The sequence below is a fragment of the Callospermophilus lateralis genome, chromosome 10 (assembly GCF_048772815.1).
Source record: "Callospermophilus lateralis isolate mCalLat2 chromosome 10, mCalLat2.hap1, whole genome shotgun sequence".
Lineage (NCBI taxonomy): Eukaryota > Metazoa > Chordata > Mammalia > Rodentia > Sciuridae > Callospermophilus > Callospermophilus lateralis.
The window spans coordinates 85,322,499-85,350,139 of NC_135314.1; the positions used below are offsets into that span (position 1 = coordinate 85,322,499).

At 34.0% G+C, this 27,641-nt stretch overlaps 2 protein-coding genes across 6 annotated transcripts in view; one reads left to right on the top strand and one right to left on the bottom strand.

The window, feature by feature from the left end:
• Ccdc39 (coiled-coil domain 39 molecular ruler complex subunit) overlaps nt 1-7,418 on the top strand; it is a 60,085-nt gene extending 52,667 nt beyond the window's left edge. The window contains exons 15-21 of one of the 2 annotated variants that reach the window (XM_076868580.2): nt 2,559-2,718; nt 3,705-3,811; nt 4,836-4,976; nt 5,114-5,293; nt 5,504-5,584; nt 6,713-6,716; nt 7,276-7,418. In XM_076868580.2, the coding sequence (XP_076724695.1) occupies nt 2,559-2,718; nt 3,705-3,811; nt 4,836-4,976; nt 5,114-5,293; nt 5,504-5,584; nt 6,713-6,716; nt 7,276-7,418 (816 nt within the window). Of the gene's footprint in view, nt 1-2,558; nt 2,719-3,704; nt 3,812-4,835; nt 4,977-5,113; nt 5,294-5,503; nt 5,590-6,712; nt 6,717-7,270 lie in introns of both variants that reach the window. The other variant, XM_076868579.2, reaches the window with a different exon arrangement.
• An 8,982-nt stretch (nt 7,419-16,400) lies between these two features.
• Nucleotides 16,401-25,879, bottom strand: Ttc14 (tetratricopeptide repeat domain 14). Of its 4 annotated transcripts, none has more exons than XM_076868013.2 (12): nt 25,556-25,879; nt 24,996-25,120; nt 24,682-24,881; nt 23,230-23,314; nt 22,950-23,079; nt 22,475-22,630; nt 21,988-22,059; nt 21,517-21,636; nt 21,295-21,417; nt 19,556-19,673; nt 18,508-18,617; nt 16,401-17,726 (listed from the first exon to the last, which is right to left on the bottom strand). In XM_076868013.2, exons 1-12 carry the CDS (start codon nt 25,714-25,716, stop codon nt 16,814-16,816), a joined length of 2,313 nt encoding a protein of 770 aa, XP_076724128.1. In that variant the 5' UTR covers nt 25,717-25,879; the 3' UTR covers nt 16,401-16,813. The 4 variants fall into 4 exon arrangements, 2 of the variants coding, with proteins under 2 accessions (XP_076724128.1, XP_076724129.1); XR_013092473.2 differs by having other exon boundaries at nt 17,637-17,726; nt 17,818-18,617; XM_076868014.2 differs by lacking the exon at nt 21,988-22,059.
• Between the last annotated feature and the right edge of the window lie 1,762 nt (nt 25,880-27,641).

Below are 27,641 nucleotides of genomic sequence, written 5' to 3' on the forward strand. Positions count from 1 at the left end.
AAATAAAATTTTCAGTGTATATGTTTTTGTGACCCTTTAATCAGAGACGTTCTTTGAACTGTACAGAGTATAGCCCAGTGGCATAGTTACCCTAATAAGAATTCACTGTAATATGTCTACTCAAAGGAAATTTTAGTTTTTAGCAATTTATAAACTTCAAAATAATTTCTATTTTTCACATAGTTATTTTGAAATTATGACAAAACAAACAGAGGAGGTTATTTCCCTGGATATATCTGGTTCATCTTTTATTCCTTCAAAAGATTTGAAATGAGAAACTGTTCCTGAAGCTCTTTGAGGCCAAAAACATTCTTCTGATTTAATACTGAGTTTCTATTTTTAAAATTTGTTCTAATTAGTTATATATGACAGCAGAATGCATTTCAATTCATTGTACACAATTGCAGCACAACTTTTAATTTCTCTGGTTGTACATGATGTATATATAGACACACCAACATGTGCAGTCATACATGTATCTAGGGTAGTGATGTCCATCTCTTTCCACCATCTTTCCTGCTCCCATGCCCCCTCCGCTCCCTTCCCCTCACTCCCCTTTGCCCAATCAAAGTTCCTCCATTCTTCTCATGCTCCACTCCCCATTATGGATCAGCATCCACTTATCAGAGAACATTTGGATTTTGGATTTTTTGGGATTGTCTTACTTTGCTTAGCATGATATCCTCCAATACCATCCATTTACCTACAAATGCCATAATTTTATTCTCTTTTAATGCTGAGTAATATTCCATTGTGTATATATATCTTAGTTTTTTCATCCGTTCATCTATTGAAGGGCATCTAGATTGGTTCCACAGTTTAGCTATTCTGAATTGAGCTGCTATGAACATTCATATGGCTGCGTCACTATAGTATGCTGACTTTAAGTCCTTTGGTTATAGACTGAGGAGTGGAATAGCAGGGTCAAATAGAGGTTACATTTCAAGTTTTCTGAAGTATCTCCATACTGCTTTTCATAGTGGTTGCACCCAGGTGCAGTGCTACTAGAAATGTCTGAGTGTACCTTCCCCCCCACTTCCTCTCCAGCACTTATTGTTGCTTCTATTCTTGATAATTGCCATTCTGAATGGAGTGAGAAGAAGTCTTCGAGTAGTTTTGATTTTCATTTCTCTAATTACTAGAGAAGTTGAATATTTTTTCATGTATTTGTTGATTGATTGTATATCTTCTGAGAAGGGTCTGTTCAGTTTCTCAGCCTGTTTATTGATTTCGAGTTCTTTATATATCCTGGAAATTAATGCTATAACTGATGTGCATGTAGTAAAGATGTTCTCCTACTCTGTGGGCTCTCTCTTCACATTATTTATTGTTTCCTTTTCTGATAAGAAGATTTTTAGCCTGAATTCATCCAATTTATTGATTTTATTTCTTAAGCTTTAGGAGTCTTGTTAAGGAAGTTCAGGCCTTATCTGATGTGATGAAGATTTGGGCCTACTATTCCTCTATTAAGTGCAAGGACTCTGGTCTAATTCCTGGGTCCTTGATCCACTTTGAGTTCAGTTTTGTGCTTGATGAGAGATAGTGGTTTAATTTCAATTTGGTGCATATGGATTTACAATTTTCTCAGCACCATTTGTTGAAGAGGCCATCTTTTCACCAATGTATGTTTTTGGCGCCTTTGTCTAGTATGAGATAAATGTATTTATGTTGGTTTGTCTCTGTGTCTTCTATTCTTTACCTTTGGTCTACACTGACTATTTTGGTGCCAATACCATACTGTTTTTGTTACTATAGCTCTATAGTATAGTTTAAGGTCTGATATTGTGATGCCCCCTGCTTTACTATTCTTACTAAGGATTACTTTAGCTATTCTGGGTCTCTTATTTTTCCAAATGAATTTTATGATTGCTTTTTCTATTTCTGTGAGGAATGTTGTTGAGATTTTAATTGAAATTGCATTCAATCTGTATAAAGCTTTTGGTAATATGGCCATTTTGACAATATTAATTCTTCCTATCCAAGAACATGGGTCTTTTCATCTTCTAGAGTCTTCTTTAATGTCTTTCTTTGGTGTTCTGTAGTTTTCATTGGATAGGTCTTTAACCTCTTTTCTTTGATTCCCAAGTATTTTTTTAAATTTTTTTGGAGACTATTGTGAATGGGGTAGTTTTCCTAAATTCTCTTTCTGAATGTTCATCTCTGAGGAAATGCATTTGATTTATGGGTATTAATTTATATCCTGCTACTTTGCTGAATTCATTTATTAAGAATACTGAGTTTCTGTTCTCTCTCTAGTGAGTCTTATTTCTGTTTTCAGTAGGATTTACATATGCTTAGCTTTTTGTCAGACAGTTTTAGGTAAGCTTTGGTTAATTATTATATTTCCATCATGGTTTTGAATCCTGTATGCCATATTTTAAGGCCTGAAGACTTGGTCTTTTACTCTAAATCAAGTGCAATAAATAAATGCCTGGTCCCATGTATAGGTACTAAGGTAAATTTAGTTGTTGTTCATTAACTATTTTCTGCTGCAAAGACAAGACTTTTTCTCCCTGATAAATACCTTTACTTAACTAGTTCTCTTCTATACTTTATAGGCTGCTCAAGAAAAAGAAGAACTTCAAAGGGAAGGTGACAGCTTGGATGCTAAGATCAATAAAGCTGAAAAAGAAATCTATGCTCTGGAAAACACCTTGCAAGTACTCAAGAGCTGCAATAACAATTACAAACAATCTTTTAAAAAAGTGACGCCATCTAGTATGTAGGAGTTATTAAAATATGTACAATTAAGTATGTATAATCATTTTATTTATAATTTGTCATATACGACAACAGAAATGTATTACAATTCATATTACACATATAGAGCACATTTTTTCATGTCTCTGGTTGCATACAAAGCAGAGTCACACAATTTATGTCTTTGTACATGTGCATAGGGTAATGATATCCATCTCATTGACCATCTTTCCTACCCCAATGCCCCCTCCCTTCCCTTCCCTCCTCTTTGCCCCATCTACAGTTTGTCTAATCTTCTCATGCTCCCCCTCCCAACCCCCACTATGAATCAGCCTCCTTATATTAGAGTAAATATTCTGCATTTGGTTTTCTGGGATTGGCTAACTTAACTTAGCATTATATTCTTCAACTCCATCCATTTACCTGCAAATGTCATGATTTTATTCTCTTTTAACTCTAAGTAATATTCCATTGTGTATATATACAACATTTTCTTTACCCATTCATCTACTGCAGGGCATCTAGGTTGGTTCTACAGTTTAGCTATTGTGAATTGTGCCACTATAAACATTGATGTGGCTGTGTCCCTATAGTATATTGTTTTTAAGTTATTTATTTTATTTTAACGAGAAGAATGTTATGAGACATGGAGAACAAAAATACACTATGTTTGATTGAGTAGGAAAAATCAATCACCCTTTCCCCTCCCCACCTTTTTTTGTAATTGGTCTGTTAAGATGTTGTTTTCTTTATTGGTTCTGTTGGTATATGACATGTTACTTCTATGGAGAGTTAATCTCAAATCTGAAAAAACTGTATATTGCTTTGTGTGTTGACTAAACAAGAAATGGCTACTACATGCTCACATTGTCTTTCTTCAAGTAGATACAAGGAATTTAACCTTTTATAAGAAGACATCTTAGAAATTTCTTATCTGTAATATTTTTGAGACTTCTTCCTCATAGTAAGTTGAAAATTTTAGCTAAAAATTTTCCAAATTTTAGGTGATGAATATGAGCTAAAAATTCAACTAGAAGAACAGAAAAGAGCTGCTGATGAAAAATACAGATATAAGCAAAGACAAATAAGAGAACTTCAAGAAGATATCCAGGTAAATTCTATAGTACCTTTAGTATCTGAAGTATCTTAATAAAAGTCAACTATCATTATTACTACTTCTATTTTCTTGATCTTGCACAAATAATAGAGTTTTTGTACATCTTTAGGGAAGTAGACAGTAAGATATAAAAGTGAAATATTTAGTAAATCAGTTAAAATTCTAATGTGAAGCATTGACATTTGTTATTTGTTGATGGGTCATAGCTAGCCAATTATGATCTATCCACTGACTAATTCCTTAGTGTTCACATTAGGATTGCTCCTTGACATTTAAAAGATAAAAATAAAATAGCATTAAGTAGTTACTAAAGTAAATCACTTTGCCTAGCAATCATGAGGCCCTGGGTTTAATACTCTTTAACTTGAAAAGCAAACAAAAAATAAGTACATGTATGAAGACTCGAATTGGGTGTCAACATACTTTATATATAACAGAGATATGAAAAATTGTGGTATTTATGTATAATAAGAATTGTAATGCAAAAAAATAAACAAAAAGTACATGTATAAAGGCATGAATTGGCATGAACAAATTCTATATACAAAGATATGAAAAATTGTACTGTATATGTGTAAAAAGAGTTGTAATGCATTCTGCTGTCATGTATTTAAAAAAAATAGAATCAGTAAAACTAAAAAAATTTGATATGGTAAAAAATGAATGTAAATGTCATTTTAGTTCTTCTGGATAATTTACTAATCCACATACTTATCCCAATAAACTCAACTAAATACAAAAAAAAAGAAATAAAGCTGGAACTAATAATATAAATTGTGAACCTTTAAAATTGCCTGATTACAATAGTTATTTATATTATTGATTTTTCCAAGTACCATGAAAATACTTTCCAGTGGAATTACGTAGAAAATTTAACCCACAAGACCATTATACTTAGGCATTGATAGATTAGATATGTATTATATGCAAAAATTAATGTATTAAAATTAATACTTGACAAATGAGAAGCAATGTCAGTTTTTGTTCTAGCCAATAAGTGTGTTACCTATTTTTGCAGAGCATGAAAAACACTTTAGAAGTTATAGAAAATTTAGCAAATAATGTTCAGGAAAAATTATCAGAGAAGCAAGCTTATTCATTTCAACTACGTAGAGACATTGAGGATCAGAAGCCAAAATTTGAGAGAGTAACTAAACAGGTATTGATATTTTTTTTTTCAAAATTTACTTATAATAGTTTTTTTAAGTCTTAAATGGTAAGCCCCAATTCTCCTTTATCCTTAAAATTTGTTGTAAAAATCTGTTTATCTAAAAATTAATTATTATTTACCAACAGTGTGGAAAACTCACCAAAGAAATTCGTCTTTTGAAAGAAACAAAAGATGAAACTTTAGAAGAACAAGACATTAAACTTCGGGAAGTGAGGGAGTTTCACAAGGTCATTGACGAAATGTTAGTTGATGTCATAGAAGAAAATGCTGAGATCAAACTTATTCTTAAAAAATACTTTGAACAGGTAATAATACAGTACTCTCTAATAAGTAAATTTTTTTCTTTATTCTTTCTGTGGTACTAAGTATTGAACCTCTTTGTACATGCTAAGTATGCTATGCTCCATGAAAATAAAAAAATTTAATATCCATCATACAGCAAAATCTAATTAGAATATTTTTTTTCTAAAATAATCGTTAGTAGGACTATTGATTACTGTTAAATATTCTTCCAGAATGGGTTAGAACTACCCACAGCTGGTCCAAAAAGCAGTCGCCAGAGTTCTAGATCTCCTTCACAGACTTCCCTGGTGTCAGTAAGGTAAGTAAAAGGCTAATAAAACATCCTAACTCTCACAGCTGCTACCCTGAGTGCATCAAGCCCCTTCCATGTCACCACAGCTGGTGGATGAGCCAGTGCACTCCAATGCTCTCCTCACCCTCAGCTACCTCACTATGCCAACATTACTCAGGCTACATGTAGAAAAATGCAGTAAAGCAAGACTTCCCTTTTGACTTCTACTGTCACCATTCCTATTACAACACATGGGCTGTGACTGACAATTATTTTAGTAGGATGAAATTTGGGGGTTACAGCTAGCACTGGGGTGGACCCCAAGTTGGGGAAATATTTAATCCATAAAAGGACACATCAAATTTGTGAATAAAACTGCATTAGTGAAATTGTACATAATTAGAATTTATTTGATACTTTGTTCTGATAAAAAGGAAACTATTTTTCCCTTCTGCCATTTATTGTTATTTAGAATTCTATCACTGGGGATGCTTAATCAATACTCTTGGGCTTTGTTGGCAAAAAAAATATTGTTGATCCTTATTTTAGAATTTCTAATCTCCTATAGTCAGCAGCTACTTATTACTTTCTATTGTCCATGTAGAGATTTCAAGAAAAAGGGAGCTCCTAAAATATAATGTTTTAAGTATGAAAACTTGGCTTCTAGGGGCTGGGGTTGTGGCTCAGTGGTAGAGCGCTCATCTAGCACATGTGAGGCACTGGGTTCTATCCTCAATACCACATAAAAATAAAATAAAGATATTATGTCCACCTAAAACTAAAGAATAAATTTAAAAAATTGACTTCTATATAAATATATTAAATAATTACTTGTTTTCCCTGTACTTTCATAAAATATATTTTAAAAAGCTATCATTTCAGTTGCATAGCTATTTTTCAAATGGTCCCAATTTTCTATCAACATGCCTCTCCTTTTCCTCTTGAATTATTATGTAAGCTTTAATTTTGATTGCTTTTCTCAGCAGCAAAATCTTGCCTCTGTTTTGTTACCATCTTGAAATCCTTTAATACTTCTAACTCTAAGAAATTTATTATATTTGTGTGCTAAGTCAGATTTTCATTGCTGTGACAGAATACCCAAGTGAAACAACTTAAAGAAGGAAAGATTTATGTTTGCTTCTGGTTTCAGAGGTGTAGTAGGTGTAGTAGGCTTTGGCAAGGCACAGTATCATGGTGATGAAGGTGTGGTGGAACAGAGCTGCTCACCTCGCAGAGGCTAGGAAGTAGAGAAAACAAGGGGCTGGGGACTAGATATATTATCCAAGGGTACATATCTACTAAGAACCCAGTCTTATTAATTAGTTCCTACTTCCTATACTTTCTGTCACCTCTCAGTAGTCCATTCGGTATGAGTCCTTCAATGGATGAATTCACTGATGAGGTCAGAAACCTCATGATCCAATTACTTCCCCAAAGCCTCATCTTTCAAAATCACTGCATCGGGCACAAAGCTTTTACACATAAGCTTTGGGGGGATATAAATCATAACAAGTTGAAAACATTTTTCTCACATAGAAACATATTTATCTATTAATTGAATCTATGTTCATCATTTTCTAAATTGTTTTTTGATATCTGTTAATAGTCATACTTTTTAAAAATTTATCAATGTTTTGGACTAAACTTATAGTATTTTTTTTCAGGTCAGCTATGAAATTTACATTAAATTTATAATTTTTTTTTTTAGGTCAGCTTCAAGTTCCACAAGTATTTCTCCTTCTCAGACTTCAATTAAAGTATTAGCGCTCAACTTCCCGGACTCAGCACCAGGCTACAGCACTTCTAGTTCATCTAGTGGCTCTAGTAATGGTAAAAACAAAAGGAGCAGCAAATAAAATTTTACTCTTTTGTACATATTTTAAATACAAAAACTAAAGTTTCATAATAATAGTAAATCCCATTCTATTTTTTTGGTTATATAATAATTATATAGCAGGACTACTGATATAGTATTAGAAATAAAAAATGATCAGACAAAAGTTTTAATCTAGTGGAAAATGTAAAAACTGATAGTTTGTAAAACAAAAAAGGTAATTTTCTTAGTTTTCCTATTATTTTATTCATAGAGAAGGAAATAATAACAGTAGATTCTTAAGGATAAGTTGTCTAAGCATAGAAAAGATTGTAATTTTCATGCCTGTAGTGTTAAAAGATAGTTTGCTTCATTGTTTCATGGAACCAGACATTCTAATGTAACGCAATCTTTCAGGAAGAAACTTCTAAAGAGTCAGTGCAATCATAATAAGAAAATTCTCATTTACCTTAGACGACTTCAATATTAAGTTTTCTTTATTCAAAGAGACATATTTCCCAGACTTTTAGGGGAAAATAAGTCTGTTAAAGGCAGTTCCTTCCTTTGGTATACTTTGTTACCAAAAGACAACATCATAACTCCTCTACCCCAAAGAAAATAGCTAGTAAGAGAAATACAGTTTATCAGTAAAAAATGTATCTTAAATTCCTAAGAATTACCTCACTTTGACCTTGAAAGAAATACAACACATCTAAGATTTTGCTCTCAAGATACAGCCAACCCAGCAAAAAGAATAAGGATATATTTTAAAAATTTCTTGAAATAATTAACAATTTGGAGAAAGCTTGATGTGATATGATTTGCTCTTAGAATTCTATAAATTTAAATCAGAGGTAAACTACTATATTTAGAATTGTAATCACTAGATTTAGAGTTAGTTTTTTTTAGTTAATACTTTGTATCCAGAATTCTGAAATTCTTGGAATAGAGTGGAATATCATAAAACTGGATTTCAAATAAAGGTATCATAATTTGTGTATGGAAACAAATGTCTCCTAAAAACCTTGGGAAAACATATTCATTGCAGCTGTCTGGAACTGCCATGCAGTTCCTTCTGAAAAGCATTAGTGGTGGTAAATCTGTTTCTCCTGATTATTATTTGGAAAAATGATTTTGTTTGGAAATAACCAGGAAAAGTCATAATAGTAAAGTCCAATGATTAATATAGGTAAAAATACTAGGCAATTTTTGGTTAGAACATTGCTCCAATGCATGAGTTATATTTGTAAGCTCTAAAAACTAATTAAATATAGTCGCTTTATTCACCACAGTTCTTAATTCTCAATCATATATTACTTTGTAAATTACTTGGAACTTGGAAATATTTTTAATTATTTACTTTTTCTTTTTTCCATTTTTAAAAATTTGTTCTTCTTATTTATACATGACAGCAGAATGCATTTCAATTCATTGTACACAAATAAAGCACAACATTTCAATTCTCTGGTTGTACACTATGTAAAGTCACACCATTTGTGCAATCATGTCTATACCTAGGGTAATGATGTCCATCTCATTTCACCATCTTTCCTGCCCCATGCCCCCTCCCCTCCTCCTTTGTCCAATCCAGTGGAACTTGAAATATTAAATACTGTGTTCTATAAAGGCAGATTGTTTTCTAACTAACTCTGACTTTGGACAGTTACTTCTCTATGCTTTTGCACTTTATTTGTAATACAGATAGTTATGTACTTCACAATTTATTGAAAAAGTTGTATAATATTAACAAAACGCACAGGGCTTAACATAGTAATTACACTAAAACTAGCAACTTCTACCTATTTGAGTCACTAACTAGAGCCTAGCTCAGAATTTGTGGAATGGTTAGGTTCTTAGGCCAACATGCAAGTTTACGTTGAACCTTTCAATAATAGTTTCAACTTGAGTGTAATAATGCTAAAAATGGTGAGGCAAGATTACCTCCTTTTCAAATCTGGAGTTTTCTTTACCTCCATAAGTCAAGCTTTTTCTATTTATGGAAACCAACACAGAGGCAGCTTGGGTATGTACAGTAAGACATATTGATGCAAAGAAAATTGGTGAAGATTTCACTAGGGAATCTTCATAATTTAAATCCTCAATTTAAATACACACACACACACACACACACACACATGATAAATATAGAAAATTGTTGTGAAGGACTTCCTAAATACATCCTTAGAAACTGGTTTGTGAGTTCTTTCAATTTAATATGTCTGAGAAAAGCTGTAATTTCTAAATTCAGGCAGACAGCAAGAGAAGGCATTATCCTAATTCTTACATAAAATGATATGTGTAAAATTTTAAGGTGTATTTGGGATTCCCAAGGCTCAAGGGCTATGCCAAAAGATAGTTTTTACTCTTTTTAAGAATCCCATTATGTAGGACTGTAAAATGCTGATATTAGAGCTATGAATACAGAGAAATAACTGGAGTTTATTGTTGCAGACTAATGCTTGAGTAGCCTATTTCTTTTCTTTTTGGTTATTTTTAGTTATATGTGACAATAGAATTCATTTTAATATAATTGTACAAATATGGGATATATCTTATTCTAATTAGGATCCCATTTTTGTGGTTGTACACAATGGTGGAATTCAGTAGATGTATTTATATATGTGCATAGGAAAATTATTTCAGATTCATTCCCCAGTCTTTCCTTTTCCTCTCACCCCCTCATTTCCCTTCATTCCCCTGTCTAATCCACTGAATTTCTATTCTTCTCCATCCTATTGTGGATTATATTCCATATCAGCAAAAACATTTGATCTTTGGCTTTTTGAGATCGACTTATTTCACTTTAATGATAGTCTCTAGATCCATCCATTTACTGGAAAATATCATAAAGTCTTTTTTCTTAATGGCCGAGTAATACACCATTGTGTATATATACCACGTTTTCTTTATTCATTCATCTGTTGAAGGGCACGTATGTTTGCTCCATAGCTAATCTATTGTGAATTGTGTTGCTTATAAACATTGATGTGGCTATAATATAATAGTAGGATGTTGAGGATTTATACGAGGAGTGGGATAGCTGGGTCAAATGATGGTTCTATTCCATGTTTTCTGAGGAATCTTCAGACTGCTTTCCATACTGGTTGTACCAATTTGTAGTCCCACCAGCAATGTATGAGTGAACCTTTTCCCCCACATCCTAGCCAACAGTTATTGTTACTTGTTTTCTTGATAATTGCCATTCTGACTGGAGTGAGATGAAATCTCAGTGTAGTTTTAATTTGCATTTCTTGCTAGAGATTTTGAACATTTTTTCTTATATTTTTTGATCATTCATGTTTCTGTTTTTGAGAAGTGTCATATTTCTTTTCATGACTGGGTTGTTTTTCTTTAGTTCTAAGTTTTTCGAGTTCTTTATATATCCTGGAAATTGGCACTGAGGTGCAGGTATCAAAGATTTTCTCCTGTTCTGTGAGCTCCCTCTTTGTGCTCTTGATTATTTCCTATGTTGTGAAGAAGATTTTGGTTTGATACCATCCCATTTATTGATTATTGATATTACTTCTTGCACTTTAGGAGTCTTGTTAAGGAAGGCAGTTCTTGAGTTGAAATTTTGGAGTGTAGGGCCTACATTTTCTTCAAGTAGACTCAGGGTTTCTGGTCTAATGTCTAGGTCCTTGATCCACTTTGAGTTGAGTTTGGTGCAGGGTGAGAGATAAGGGTTAAATTTCATTCTACTACCTGTGGATTTTCCATTTTCCCAGCACCATTTGGTAAAGAGGCTATCTTTTCTCCAGTGCATGCTCGTGGCACCTTTGTCTAGGATGAGATAATGGTATTTATGCGAGTTTGTCTTTGTCTTCTATTCCATCTCATTGGTCTTCATGTCTGTTTTGATACCAATACTATGCTGTTTTTGTTAGTATAGCTCTGTAATAGTTAAGATCTGAGATTGTGGTGCCTCCTCCTTTGCTTTTCTAGCTAAGGATTACTTTGGCTGTTCTGGGTCTCTTATTTTTCCAGATGAATTTCATGATTACTTTTCCTATTTCTATGAAGACTGTTGTTGGGATTTTAATTGGAATTGCATTGAATCTGTATAGTACTTTTGATAGTATGGCCATTTTGACAATATTAATTCTGTCTATCCAAGAACATGGGAAATCTTTCCATCTTCTAAGGTCTTCTTCGATTTCTTTATGTTCTATAGTTTTCATTATAGAGGTCTTTCATCTTTTTTGTTAGATTTCCAAGTTTTTTTTTTTTGTTTTTTTTTTTTGAGGTGATTGTGAATGGGATGGTTTTCCTAAATTCTCTTTCAGCTGCTTTGTCATTGGAGTATAAGAATGCAATTGATTTCTGGGTGTTAAATTTTGTATCTTGATACTTTGCTGAATTCATTTATGATTTCAAAGAAGTTTTCTGGGGGAGTTTTTTGAGTCTTCTAAATATAGATTCAGGTAATCTGCAAATAGGTATAAAGTAGTTTAAACTCTCTTTCCTCTTTAATTTCTATGTTTTGCCTAACATCTCTGGCTAGAGTTTCAAGAACTATGTTGAATAGAAATGGTGAAAGTGGGAATCTCTATCTTGTTCCTGTTTATTGAGAGAATGCTTTCAGTTATTCTGTTTAGAATGATCTTGACCTCAGGTTTTTCATATATAGCTTTGACAATGTTTTCATTTTTTTAATATTTTAAACATGAATGGATGCTGTATTTTGTCAAATGCTTTTTCTGCATCTCTTGAGATAATCATGTGATTCTTGTCTTTAAGTCCAATTATTTGATGAATTACATTAATTGATTTTTGTATTTTGAGCCAACCTTGCATTCCTGGGATCAAACCTACTTGATCCATGGGTATACTATCTTTTTAATGTTTTTGTATGTGACTTGCCAATATTAAGAATTTTGCGTCTATATTCATCAAGGATATTGGTATGAAGTTTTTTTTTCTGTGATAATTCTTTGTCTGGTTTTGGTATCACAGTGATAGTAGCTTCATAAACTGTGTTGAGAAGAGTTCCCTCCTTTCTATTTTGTTGAATAATTTGAGGAAGATTGATTTTAGTTCTTTAAAGGCCTGGTAGAACTGATGAGAATCCATCCAGCCCTGGGCTGTTCTTTGTTGGTAAGCTTTTAATGGCTGCTTAAATTTCCTTACTTGAAATCAGCCTGTTTAAATTTTTCTATATCCTCCTGGTTCAAGATTTTCTATTTTATCAGAGTATAAATTTCAAAATAGTTTCTGATTATCCTTTATTTCAATAGTGCCTATGGTAATATTTCCTTATTCACAGATTTTAACTTTTGGAGTTTTTTTTCTTTTTCCTTTCTTTTGGTTAACTTGGCTAAGTGTTTATCAACTTTGTTAATTCTTTCAAACATCTTTTTGTTTTGTTGATTTTTTTGAACTGTCTTTTTAATCACAATTACATTGATTTCTTTTTTTAAGGATTTCCTGTCTTCTATTGATTTGGGTTTTGGTTTGTTCTTTTCCTAAGGGCTTGACATGTAGTGTTAGGCATCTTTTTGGTATATTTCTATTCTTTTAATGTCTGAGCTCATTGCTATGAACTTTCTTTAGAACCACCTTCATAGTGGTTCTAAATCTTCACAGAGATTTTGATATGTTGTATTTCTATTTTCATTTTCTTCTAAGTATTTTTATTCCATCCCTGATTTCTTCTGCTATCCATTCATCATTCAACAGTGTTTTTTGGTCTTCAGGTGTTAGTTTCTATTTTTATCTTATGTTTTTAAATTTCATTCCATTATGATCTGTTAAAATGAAGGGTATTATCTCTATTTTTTTTTTGTATTTGCTGAATTGCTTTGTAGCCTAAACTGTAGTCTATTTTGTTCCATGTGCTGCTGAGAAAAGTGTGTTCAATTATTGATGGATGAAATATTTGGTGTAAGTCTGTTAATAGTCTACTTTAGTATTTTTTAGCTCTAAAATTGTTAGTTTTTCATCCACTGTGGGATCAATGGAGTCTGTTGTTAAGGCATTCTGGGTTATTTGGGATGATTTGTTCCCTTACTTTTTCCCATTGTTTGCATGTCTACCCATCTATATGAATGAATTTGAAGCAGCAGAGTTTCTACCCTATGAACTTGTAGTATACCTGTTGGTTTCTAGTACCTCACAGATTAGGGGAAGCCAAATAGCAGCAACCACCTATGTAAACAATATATGGCAATAAAGTACTTGGTTTCTATCATATCAACAATGTTAATTGACACAATAAACAGAATGGCTAGGATCAGCAATTTCCATCAGTAGGAACAGTAAGTGATCATGTTATTATGTTTGATGTAAAATCCAAAGTAGATATTTGACTTCCATAGTATTACTACTACAGCATTAGTGATAGGGTCTGGTGTTTTGTAAACCAACTAGTGCTAAGAGATATTAAGAATAGAATTAATTAAGAGGAAAAATGAAGAGATAGGTGGATAGAAAAGGGTCTACAATTTCTGATTCTTCAGGTGAATGTGGAAATGCAAAAGCAACATAGGGTGTGATAATTATGAGGGCAGAGAAAAAAAGAATAAAAAATTAAGAGTGAAGAAGAGAAAAATGGAAATTGGCTTTTAGCAAGAGAAAAGAAAAAGAAACAAGAACATTATAGTAAAGAAACCAATACAAAATCAAACTATAATAATCAAAAACCTAATCCTTAAGACAGAGTAGGCCTTCAAAAAATGCTAGAAGTGAGAAAACAGATACAAATGTGTATATCCATGAATCATTCAGCACACAAGAAAAAAAGAATAGAATCTTGATGAAAAATAAAAAAGGTTCTTTCCATTGCTGTGGACCAAATATCAGTGGGAATGTTTGCTGTCTGTGCCCAACTGTCTTATTTTCCATTTCTTCTTGAGGTATGTACCGGGTGCAAGAGTAGGGGCTGCAGTTTGTCAACTCCTTTCTTTTTATTGTGTTGCTCACCAAGATCTAAAACTTCTGTTTCCCTTCTGGGTGTTAAGATGAAGTTTGGAATGGAAAATACTGTCAGCTTGCTCCAGAGTGAAGTCACTGGGAGATTCTTGAGATGAGGACCTGTAGATGGAGCTCTCAGGAACGTGGCTTAGGTCTGGTGAGACCCCAGGTGCTATATTACATGGCTAGTTGTCATGAAGGTATTAAATCAGTGCACTTTTAGAGTGCATCAGCTATCAAACTGTACTGGGAGACTGTACTCCAGGAGTCTACCCAGGTATCCACTCATAAGATAGGGAGCCAGTCCCTTGCCACTTCGGTTGCTCACAGCTACTGTCCTTCATGGCCTCCCAGGGCCTCTCTCGCATGCCATCAATTCAGGTTACTGACCCACTGCAGCTAGTTCTGTGTCCTTACTAGCCTCCTGGGGTTGGTCTCTTGAGTGCCCATACCCCTTGCCTGTTCAGATTCCTGATCCATGGTAGCTGGTCCTGCAAGCCACAGGACTGAAGTGGGGAGGGAACTGCATTTTCCCCATTTTGTATTCCCGGGAGCTAAATACTCTCTGTGCCTAATTTTCTCCAGATTTTGGTAGGCTTAATCTAGGTTATATAGCTGGTGTCCCCCTTGACTGTGTATGGGAGCCAGTCCAGTTTTCCTGGATCCAATGCTGGCCAACATTGGTAGGCTCAAGAAGGCTCCTACCTTGGTTCTCTGTGGACAACTGATAAACAGAGCATCATTTGTGTACCAATTAACTGTACCCAATAACTTCCTGATTGACCCAGGGCAGGCTGCCCCTCAGATCTCAGGATTTTCCATGCTAGAAGTGTCCACTGCATTTCTTGACTCTTTTTTTTTTTGTCCTTGTGTGCTAGTTCCACTGCTTCCATCAGTAGCCCAGCTCTTATTTTTGTCAATTTTCCTTACTTAAATTGGCTATCTAGTATTGAGTTTTAATAAAATCTCTCTTCCACACATCTCACAGAAAAGCAGTATTCCTGCTGCTTGACTACCAGGTTGCCAAGCTATGAAAAATGCTGTTTCCCTCTGGTCTCCCATCTTATTCTCTGTCTAGCCTATTTCTAATGCCATAACTACCTCTTTTAACCAGTTTCTTATTCCTGTTCCACTACAAAATGAATTTGTTAGATTTTTATCACTAGGATTTGAAGGACAAAAATAGTATACACCAATATTAAAACTTTATAAATTTTGTGGCAATCACTGCAACACAGAATAAGAAATGAGTCACTTCTTTGATCATTTTCTCACTCAAGCCCTTGCAGGAGATACCCATCTATACTCATCCTGTACCATCTTCAGCAGCAGGATTAAAAGCCCAATGCTGTTTACAGCTTATAGAGTCCTAATTTTTCTAAATATATCAGAAGCCCAGCACATGATTCCTATCTGTATCTCCCAGAGTATAAATTTTTCAACAATTCTGGGAATCTTTAAAATCCAAGTGCCTTCCTTCTTGAGCTCCAGCTGCTGAAATTTATTTTGAGTAAAATTAGGCTCTGGTTGAGACATCAAGTCATTTATTCAGTTCCTAAGATGGCAATATTGGAGAGGTGGTAAGTAGAAAATGGCAGATTAGCTCAAAACTTTAAAAACATACCTAGACTTCCCAACTGAACCTCTGCATTTTTTTCCTCCAGAAGAAAACCAAATTTAGTATGCTTCTCTGCTATTTTTGCTAAAAGGATTACTTTCTATTTTGATCTACTCTTGCCTAGAACATAGTTTCTGAGGGTCTTGCCAATATTTAAAGTAAAAAAATTTCATAGGGCCATATGGTACCAATAAGTAAATAAGAAAAAGGAAAACAGGCTTCTAATCATCTAACATGTTCTTATTCCTAAAGGATTTGTTAAGCTCAGTAGAAGCCACTGGAGGTGGCTCAGTGGTAGAAGGCTTGCCTAGCATGGGGATCCTGGGTATGATCCCCAGCACCACAACCACACATACACAAAAATTAAAAAAATTAAATCAGGATCTAATTTACAGGAAAATTTGGACATAATCTACCAGTCTAAAATGAAATTATGCAAAAAAATAATAAATGTTAGATATAAAAAATAGCACTCAAAAATCATCCAAACACACAATCTTTCAAAAGTTGAGGGCTTTTAATTGAACAGAAGATACAATTTTTGATGAAAGTGATCCAAGTGTTCAATGCATGAATTTAATTTACTTGCATATGGCAAGGTAGGTGAGCCACAGAATTCTTACACACCATAATATAACAAAGAAACAATGCTGTCAGAGAATTATCTTCAGGTGAAGAAGTTTAAATAGAGTAAGAAATACACTATACATAAACATACCCACAAAAAGCCTAAAACTCAGGTTGTGACAAAGGGACCTACAACTGAAACAAATAAAATTTGAGAAAAGGGATTCAGTAATCTTTACAAATAATCTTAAGAGCAGACATTTCTGCATCAGATTGTTAATGACTAAAACACCCCAAAACTTTCAACAGCATTTTAGTGTAACCATGCAGATTTCCATGAAATATTAATTTTTTTGCTTATTTCCTTTTTCTTTCTCAAACTCAGCTATCTGATTAAATATATTGAGTAAATTTTGAGGTAAATTTTTTTTAACTCTGCTTTCTGATTGCTCTTTGTTATTTAGTCCATCTTCTTCTGGAATCTCTGTTTTGTTATCTTCCCCAGAATTGTCCTCTCTTTCATATTCTTGATTTGTATTTACCCGGTATCTTTGCTCATGTCTACTGAAATCACGTGATCCAGAATAAGTGTATTTTTTGTGTTTTTCAACTGACTTCCAAGAGTAGTCTGAACTCGCTGGTGAAGTGGAATACCTCACGGAACCTGACTCCCACCTTCTATAGTGCTCTTTTCTTCCCTCTATGTCTTTTTCAAATCTCCTGTGACCATACATTTTTATCTTGTCCTCTGAATTCCTATAGAAGGAATCCGAGGAATTTCTTCTACTGGAAAAATGTCTTTCTGATTTATATGGCTTTTCAGTTTTGCTACTACTTGCCTGGGTTTTATAGCTATTATAAAAATCTCTTGGATCTTCAGACCTACCTCCAAAATCATCTGGTATTTCAGCTGAAGAGGAAGAAAGAGGGCATTTATCTTTCTCTTTTACCTGTGTCTTTTGATATTGAAACCTGTCTTGCTTTTCCAGTAGTTTTTCCACTTCTTGTTTTTGGTTAAGAAAAGATGCAGAAGTATTACTTGGAACTGGATAGCACTCCTCTTTCCTATTCTGATCTATCTGACTTGAGGATGCCCTAGATGAATGCCTTTTGGAACTGCGAGAAGACTCTGACCGGTTCCTCTTTCGTTTCTTATGCCTTCTGTGATCAGAAGAGGAAGAGGATGAGGAAGAAACTGATTCATCAGCAGAAGAAACACTTGAAGAGGAGGATGATTTTCTTCTTTTCTTCTTTAGCCTAAAAAAATACAGTTCACTCATCAGATAATGTTAAATACAAAACTGTTATAAATTATCCATAGTTATTTTAATCCTATTGTTTCACTTACAGATTTCCTATAAGCTGTAGCTCAGATAAATGATGTAACAATAATCTGTTACTATGATGTCCAATTTTTATCATCAATCATGACTTCTGGGAAAAATACCTATGTGGACAGGTGTCACTGTAAGCAGGTCAATTCTGAAGGACACAGTGACATTTTCAATACTATCTTAAAAACTAAAACTATATTAACATACAGGGAGAAAACTGAAGTTTTATATCTGACCCTCTCTAGTTTCATAGTTTCTCCACCTTAGCACAACTAACATTTTGGACCAAATAGCTCTTTGTGAGGGTGTAGGTCCTGTGTATTGCAGGATGTTGAACAGAATCCTTGACCTCTGTCCACCAGATGCTAGTAGCATACCACCACTTATAACAACCAAATATCTTCAAACAGTGACAAAGGTCTTTTGGGGAACAAAACCATCCCTAGATAAGAACCTGCTCTTCTAAAACATTTCTTCATGACAGAAAATTAAAATAACTTATTCTATATTTTAATTCTAAGATTAATTTTGTTTTTTTGCATAATCTTTTATAGGAAAACAAGTTGAACACATACTTGTTAAGAATTCTTAGGACATTATCATTTGAAATACTTTTTTTTTTTTACTTACTTTACCTCCTTATGGCACTTTGGGTCAACTCAGTAGTTGCTTTAAGTTAAAAAATATTGAATATTATAGTTTACCTTTTCTCCTCTTTTAAGAGCTTACGCAACTTTTCTGCACTTGTTTCTATTTTCTTTGTTTTCTGCTTTTCTTCCTTTTCAGCTTGTTTTTCTCTTAATTCCAAAGATTTCTTTTAGAACCCAGATATCGGAAAAAACCACACGTTAAAAATAGCAGAATATACAAAATAATATTCAAAAGACCACCCCCAACCAGAAACCCAATTTATTTTAATCAAATCACCATATTGCCAGCATTAAACAAGTATTTGATTTTAACATAAAAAAAATAATCACATAGATGTTTGGCATTAATCATTGGAATGGCCAGAACAGTATTGAGGACCATATTGCAGTTGGTATCCCATGAAAAAAGGGGAAGCCATTGCAGTGGTACCAATGACCCAGAGTGCAAGAAAGGGGGAAAAAAAAGCATGTGAAAAAAAAAGATTTTTTTAAAAATTGAAAAATTTAAATAAGATATAAATTTTAAAGGTCAGATGCAAATACACATATTCCATTAATGTGAATTGAAGGGAGGAAATCACCACGTTCAAATACAAACCATTTTAAAAATAGCACAGCCCAGTTGGATGCATGATTACATAAGATATCATTTTCCAGTTTGTGGATGGGGATGAGCAGCACCAGATGTCACAGACACAGCAGCAATGGTCCAATTCAGAAGAAAATGCATGAGAAAACATCATCATCAGTATTACAGGAAAAGGCAGATGAAAATATGTCTCAAAAAGATTTTTATAATTAGCTCAATTATACAGTAGCAACACTGATAATTTCATATTTACCAGGTAAGCCCATAGATAAATTCAGTATATGAATTTAGGTAAAAGGAATTTTCTTATAGGGCTTATTTTTACTTTTGAATATAAACAAACAAAAAGAGGAATAGGCACTATGACGCAATGCCAAACCTAATCAGGATAAGCTAAACCTAAAAAGGAACTTCATAATGTTCCACTAGGTAATCAGAAGTTTTTCCTAGAACATTTTACTTTGGTATTACTTTTAAATATCTCTAGGTTTCTAAGAGGAAATAAAGAATCACCTGCATATATTTATGAAGTTTCTGCAAAGCATCCTCTGCATCTTTAAAAGTCTCATCCAAAGCCAAAGCTTTCTTATAGTAACTTTCAGCATTTAAAAACTTTTCTTCTTCTTCTAGCCTAAAAGGAAGATTTAGCATTTTTATACAAACAATAAAAGCACCCAAATACATATATAGGTCAGAGGCTTATATGATGGAACTTATTAGGGAAAAGTCATGTTTACCAAATTATTTTCCAAAACCATACCTAAACTATGTTTCTCACTGTAATTTATTTGATAAAAAGGACTCCATAAAACAAATGAAAACCTATTAATAGTAACTAACAATATTGGCACATTTATTGTAGAAATACAGAAAGATACATATAAACTGATGTCTGCAAATTTTGTGTGATCTCAAGCTTTAACATAAAATTATGTATATAGGCTTTTCCTAGTAGTTTATAAAAAATTTTCCTTTCTATAAAAATTTTTTCCCCAGAAAATCCACTGTTAACTTTGGGAATACACACACACACACACACACACACACACATCACAACTAGTTTGTAGATAATCATTAAATAAAGCCCAGATATCTATGCTGTGAAAAATCAAAATTAGAAAAGTTTGGACACAGAGTAGTGAAAGTACTTTGTAAGATGCTTTTAGTTCAAAGAAGGAAAAGGTACTGTAAAACTAACATCGGAATCAGTTTTGTGGCAGTAGACTAGATATAGGTAGTAAAGAATAAATCAAAGATCATCAATATTTCTGGTTTTAATAACTGGTTGATTTTGCCATTCCTCAGCTAAAAGATACCCAGGACATGGAAAATAAGACAAACATACCTCAGTAGGTAATAGCAATGTATCTAGAGAAAGTAAAGCAGTTCCAATCACTAATTAGAAGTATTTGTGAGTTAAAAAAAAAAAAAAAAAGTACTGCAAAATATTTGAAAAAACATTAGAAGAAAAACTATGCTATGGCTCAATTATTAAAGCAGGCTATTACCAAATGACACTTAAAAAGCATTACATTTCTTCAAAAAACACTACAATAAAATTCCACCGATTTGTTTGGTCATTAATTATTTGCTACATAAGGCATTATGCCAGCATCTCAGTAATTATGTTTTTTCTTAATGATTTGCTCTACCATTTAATTTGAATTTGTGGGTTTCACTGGACAGAGTTACAGGCTGAAAATCTTATTCACGATTAACTAAAGAACACTCTCTCTCTGTACACACACACACATAATTTTTTTCCTCAAATATTTTTTAGTTGTTGAGGGACCTTTATTTCATTTATATTTATGTGATGCTGAGAATCAAACCCAGTGCCTCACACATGCTAGGCAAGTGCTCTTCCACTGAGCTACAACCCCAGCCCCTTAATATATATTTTTGATGTTATATTATTAGAATGATAAAATTAGAAAGTAAATTCTTCATTATTAGAAAACTCCTAGTATATGTCTTGAAAAAAGTAATACTCTCGTACTTTTCCATCTATATTTTTATGAAATGAGAATATTCAGAGCAATAAACTTGAGACACCAAAATACATCCAATCATAAAAACCTCGGGAATAAGGCAGGGAGGGGAAGAATTCAAAAGGACTATATTTAAAAAATATTTCCACCCAAAACTGAAATGAAAGGTGTTTTGAATTGAATGAGCTAAAGATGCTTTTTCCTTATGTAAGGTTTTAATAGTAGCTGGTTCCATATTAGATCTCTAAGTTTGACACTTACTGCCCTCCTCTTTCTACAAGTGTTTGGCAGAGGTATTTTCTTGCATTTCTGTGAGTTGGACAGTTTTCCAATGCAAGCTCAAAATCTTCTATTGCTTTGTTCAGACTTCCTTTTGTTGCATATCTAGAGATATTAAATAAGAAAAATGTAATCTTGAGCTATTTATAAATATTTTTCAGATTTATCTTGTAAATATTCCTTAGAAATCCATAATTCACTTACAATGCTCCACGAGCTACCAAAGCTTCCACATTTTGCTTATCTATTTCCAGAGCTTTATTGTATTCATTCATAGCATCCACGTGGCGTCCAACCTTAAAATAATCAACTCCAATCTTCACACTAAAAATCACAAACATTTCATAAAATATCTAATAAAATGTTAAGTTTTAAAAGCAAATGTCTTAAAATTTGCAATATACAAGAAGCACTCTGCATTCTGATATTTTCATAATAATTATGTTGATACTACAGTCAATCAATTTAATTTTGAAAGACATTAAAAATGCTGGATGAACTTAAGTCTGTTTTTTACAATGTAAGACCAATGTGATACCTACAAAATAGGCTAATGACAAAAAACTTTATTTTATATGTATGAACACACGCTGATCTTAATGATTTAAGAATGCCTGACTTTCCGTTCTCTTTTAGACTACATAATGCAAGTGTTAAAACAAAACATCTTCCTACCACTTTAAGGCCCAAGACGCAGACTGTTTTTTTCTTAATGCAGAAGCATAATCATCTTCAGAGAAATTTTTACTATTAAAAGAAAATCAAAGTCAGACTATAAACACTTTAAAAATAACTATACTTCACTCTGCCTGACATACAGGCACTCAATATTGAATGAAACCCAAGCAAGAAATTAGTATTCCATTTCCATAGCAAAATCCTTCAACTGTCAAAAATGAACATTACAGTTAAATATTATTTTTTCTTAAGCACATACAAAAAATTTTTATAAAGTTTTTGCATCCCTCTTTACTTGGTCACATGATACACAACTAATCATCGAAAAGAGTACTGTCCTGAAGCAGATGAAATCACCCAGTTCATTCAACCTGTGGCATATTTCTGTTGCTAGACCAATGAAGGTCAATATGTTCTTTATGTAACCTTTGAGTTTAGCCCGCTCCCCTTACCACCTTAAAGAATAATACTGATGTTACTATACCTTTGTAGGCCTCTCATTAAAGATGGTGGATTAGATTCGTCTATTCCAAGTTTTTCTAGAAGGAATTCAACTACTCCGGGATTAACAAATCCCAGAGAACTCTGCATGATATTTTCATAGGACTCCAAAGAATTACTATTTAGTTCAACACTCCTCCTTGGGGTGGGGGAGACAAAAATGCAAAAATTCAAGAATAACAAATAATTAGCATATCCCATTTCTTTAAAGATATAATATCATAAGGTTTAAATACTAATAGCATTTTTTTGTCTTTTATGGAAGTAAGTGGCACTATTATAAGATGGTTCACTCTACCAAATTTGAAATGCTTTGAGGATTAGAAAAATAAGATGAACTCATTTTATAATAAGAGAAATTAAAATTCCACCATTTTCAGAAGCTTGACTTGACTAAATTTGCTATTTTATTTTAAGAAATTTGTAATGAGCATTGTTGAGACAGTATGGATAAATACCTGTAATACAAAGGAAGCTCCTCAGAAGTAATTACACCTAGTTTAATACCAGACAGGTGTGGTGGAAGAGCTGAGCTATAAAGAGATACTGCAAGCTTTTCATGATATCTGTCGATATCCTTGATTCCAGCTTAAAAGAAAAAAAACTGATTAATAAAAAACAAACTAAAATATATATTAAATAAAACTTTCTCAACACTACCCTCATTAGACTACATTTTCAAAATTAATAAAAAATAAACAGCTCTGACTTTGTTATTAGTATGATGAACATGCTTACCTCGAATGATGTCACCAGTTTGGTAATATGATAAAGGATCCCCATGGTTACTGTGAGAAGGCACATCTCTTAATGGACAAAGAGCCTGCAATTAAAAATACGTGAAAACACTATTCATTTCACTTTTTGTTGAGAACAGTATCTTTTCTCTTAGTTTTTAATTATTCAGTATAAACAGCTAATAATTGACATGGACATTTAAACAACCAACATTCTACAATCTGTTTTTTTAATAATGACACAGTGATAATACATGTATAAAATATGTAATTATCACACCAAGATAATTAGCATTTCCAACTTTTTATCAAATCTTTCTAGACTTCAAACTCCTTTAGTTCTTCATAAAGTATATAATAAATTGTTGTTAACTATAGGCACCCTACTATGCTTCAGCACACTAGAACTTATTCCTCTTACCTAATTATATTTTGGTACCCATTAACCAATTTCCTTCTATCCCCCCATTCCCCTCTCAGTCTCTGGTAACCACTATTCTAGCCTTTCCTTTGAGATCAACTTTTTAGTTCCACATTATAAAGGAGAACATGCTATATTTGTCTTTCTGTGCCTAACTCATTTCTTAGTAGATTATCCTCTAATTCCTTCCATGTTGCCATACATGAGAGAGTTTCATTCTTTTTTCAAGGCTGAATAATATTTTTAATTGTGTGTGTACATATCTCATTTCCTTATCTAGTCATCCATTGATGGACTCGTAGATTAAGCTAAAGTCTAAAATTTAAATAAGGATTTTAGTTACAAGAAATTTCCATGTCCAAACACAATAAACATTTTTAGTTCAGTTCAAAAGATAAAATCTCATGAATTGTTTTCCTTAGTTTTAGGAACCAAATACAGATTTGCATTTGACAACAATAAAACTATAATCTGCTCATAAAGAACAGGATTCCAATGAAAATGAAACTTGAATTCTTCAAAGTTCTGCTTTTCTTCCTTTCTATGTGTCTGGACAGACAGCAAATATCAAATCTTTAAAAGTGACACATTATTAATTCAAGACTATTTATCTTTGGCCTTATTATCAACAGACAAATTTTATATTTATGTAAATTATAAATCACAGAAATTTTTTTCTAAATTATCCACATTCAAATGTCTAATGCTAAATATAAAATAATCAAGAATATGTTCAACTAGAAGATGTAATTCAAGAATACCAATGGACTTCACCATGTCCACTGATATTTGTGAGTACTAAAAAAGAAACCCTTCCTGTAGCCAGAGTCCACAAAACCTCTAAATTCAGAAATGGAGAAAGAAGCTGTAACTCTCTCACCAGTAACTTTTATTTTTTAAGGAAAACTATTTTTATCCAATGTTTAATTTCCAAAGCAGATATTCTTAAACACAACTGGATGCAAACACATGATTTTTTGCAGAGATGACAAAACAGAAGTAATGTAGACAGGTGAAAAGACAGCAACTTACTGTGATTTCTAAGTGGGATATATCTCTCATGATGCCACTTCCTAAACAGATCAATACCATGAAAAAACCAAATTCTCGAATAGAACTAATTCTTCCAATCACTATATCACCACGCTCAATATCACGGAAAAACAGCTCTCTCCGGTCCATACTAGGTATCTCCATGAATTGCTCTAAAGGTGGCATGACTGCATAATGATCTGAAAAAAAAAGAAAAAAAATTTAACATCACTAACAATAGTTTTGACTTGTTTTATCTGAAGGATTGTTAAATCAAACCTCCTATGTTAGAAAGGTTTGGAGACTAAACTCACCTTCGTTGTCTTCATTAACTTCAGAAGTTGCTGGTGCATCCGATTTCCAGGAAAGTGCAAAAAGCAAATCTGCTTTTTTGGAGATGAATTTTTGTATTTCAATGTTGTCAACTCTTTTCTCTTTTCTTAAAAGAAACAAAAACTTATGAAAACTTGTTTATTTGCAAAGCCGTTTCATGTCTAAACTTCTGATTATGAATAACCCACTCCGTACAGCCCAGGAAAAAGTTTTAACCAGGCACTCCCTCATCCGACAACTTGGAAGCGGAGGGCGGGAAAACCTAGAACGTGGCGCCTCCAGCTTCAGATAGGAAAGCCCAAGAGATTTTTAACTAAGGAATCTGTGGCTCGATCGAGCAGTGCCAGAAAGTTCAGCTCGAAATCCTCCTTGCACACAAACCTGGTGCGCCAACCTTCTTTCACTCAGCACTCTGCACCAGCTAGCCAGTCTCACGTGCCACTGCTCCGCTTCTTTTAGATGCAGCCCGGGGCTGCGTGAGCGGAGCCCGGGTGGAAGGCGTCCCCACCCCGGTCTCACAGCGGCGCAGAAGCACCATTACCTGCCCTGTAAGTGCTGCTGGGGCGGCGGGCCGCGGGCGGGCTCTGATGCCGACCCTAGGAGGCTCCGGAAGTGCGGATTGTCCTGCTGTTCGTTCCGCAGTAGGGAGAGCAATGACGACCCGTGGCAATTCAGCGACTGACGTAGAAGATCCCGGTCCATGGCGAGAGGCTGCGGGGTCCGACAGCCTGTGGGCTGTTAGGACCCAGTTACGTGTCTACTGCTTGAGCCCGTGATCCCGGAGGCTGAGGCAGCAGCCTAGCAGCCGCCGGAAACACACACTTATTTGCTCACCTCCCGGAAGTGTTCCCGAGGCGCCCCCGGTGGCCGCGCGGCGGAGCTCTACCTCGTTCTCGCGAAACCGAGCGAGATTACGGAAGCCGGAAGGAGAGCGCTAAGCGTATTCAGTGTTGAGGACAGAGTGGGCTTTCAGGTAGACTGCTTTAAAAAATTGACGTGGTGAAATAGCCCGATTTCTAATCTAGGGTGAATAATTCATTTTCATGAGGCGGTGCAAAATGCCAGTATCTGAGTGAGAACATAAGTCAATATCTGTGTGGGGAACATAATCACATTAAAACGGCTGCCCTGGAAAGGTTACATGGAAGACTAAAGTGCAGAAGAAAGGAAGGGAGCTAATATTTTTTAAGCAACTGGAGTTGTGTTTACTATTCTTACTCCATTTACTGTTAGCGATTTTAGAGTTACAAACGACATATGCATATGCCATTCTAGTGTTATAGTTTTACCCCTAGTAGAGGATAAGCAGGATTCATTAAGGGTGATACTTATCGGATGCCTATTGTATATAGAGTAGTAACAAGAGAAATTAACTATAAGCAGGTGTACTTGAAACTCAGATGGAGATTTTCTAACTTTGGTTAATATTGGTCTTAAGTGGAGGTAGCCACATTAGGTGCCAAGAAGAGACTTCTTCTTAACTCCCACATATACAGGCATATTTGAATTCACTTTCTGTTGGGGCATATAAGGTGTTGATTTTGAAGGGGACGGAACACTGGATCTTTAATAGGATTGGAAGGAATGAGGAAAGTTAAGTGAAGGGACTAGTTTTGCTTCTCATTTTGGAGAAAGTAGTCTTGCTTATGTTGCTTCTCAAGGTGAGCATTGAAAGAAAATGCTTTTTTTTTTTTCACTGCTTTCTTAAAAAAAAACTTTAAAAAATATTTTTTTTCTAAGAAACTTCCAGATTAAGCAATATGAATAATTAAGCAAAGGGGGGAGAGGGAACAGTTGAGGTGAAGAAAATGGGTAAGGCTGGCCAGGCAAAACACATCTCTGATGTCTTACTTTAGGCTGATTTTTAATGTGATGTCAAATTTCATCTTTAAATAAACACATATGTTCATCCTTTAATAAACACTCTAGACCCTGGAAATATAAAGATGAAGAAAACACTTCTGGGATGAAATTATGTCATTTGCCAAAAAAAAAAGGGGGGGGGATGGAACTTGAGAACTTTATGTTAAGTGAAATAAGCCAAATTCACAAAGTCAAAGATCAGCAGTTTGCTCTCACATGTGGAAGCTAGGGAGTAAAAAGGAAAAGAAAAGTGGTGGGAACCTCACGAAAATCTAAGGGAGCTCAATAGAGAAAAAGGACCAGGGGGAGAGAAACACGAATTACTAGAGAATGACACTGGTCAAATTATATTGTGTGCATGAATGAATATGCAACAATGAATCTGACCATTATGTACAATTATAATGCACCAATAAAAATTTGAAAAAAAACCACTTCTGTTTCTTTAGTGGCTCACAGTTCATTGATGGAATAGACATAAGAAGGAAGAAATTTGGCATAGTGAAAAGTTCTATTGTGTGAACACATACTATAGTGTCTGTTAGGTCTCTCTTCTCTGGGAAGTGAGGTAACAGAAGTTGCTGTGGATAAGAGGGAGAGGGGAAGGCAAGTATGTGTGGTCCAGGCAGAGGGACCAATATAATTAAAGATAAGAGGTATGAAAAAGCAAGATGCATTCTGGAGATCACACGTGTGATTGAGGTAGGTAGGGACATTTTAGTTTATGGACGTTTTCATTACATAAGTGTGTCATTTGAGGAGGG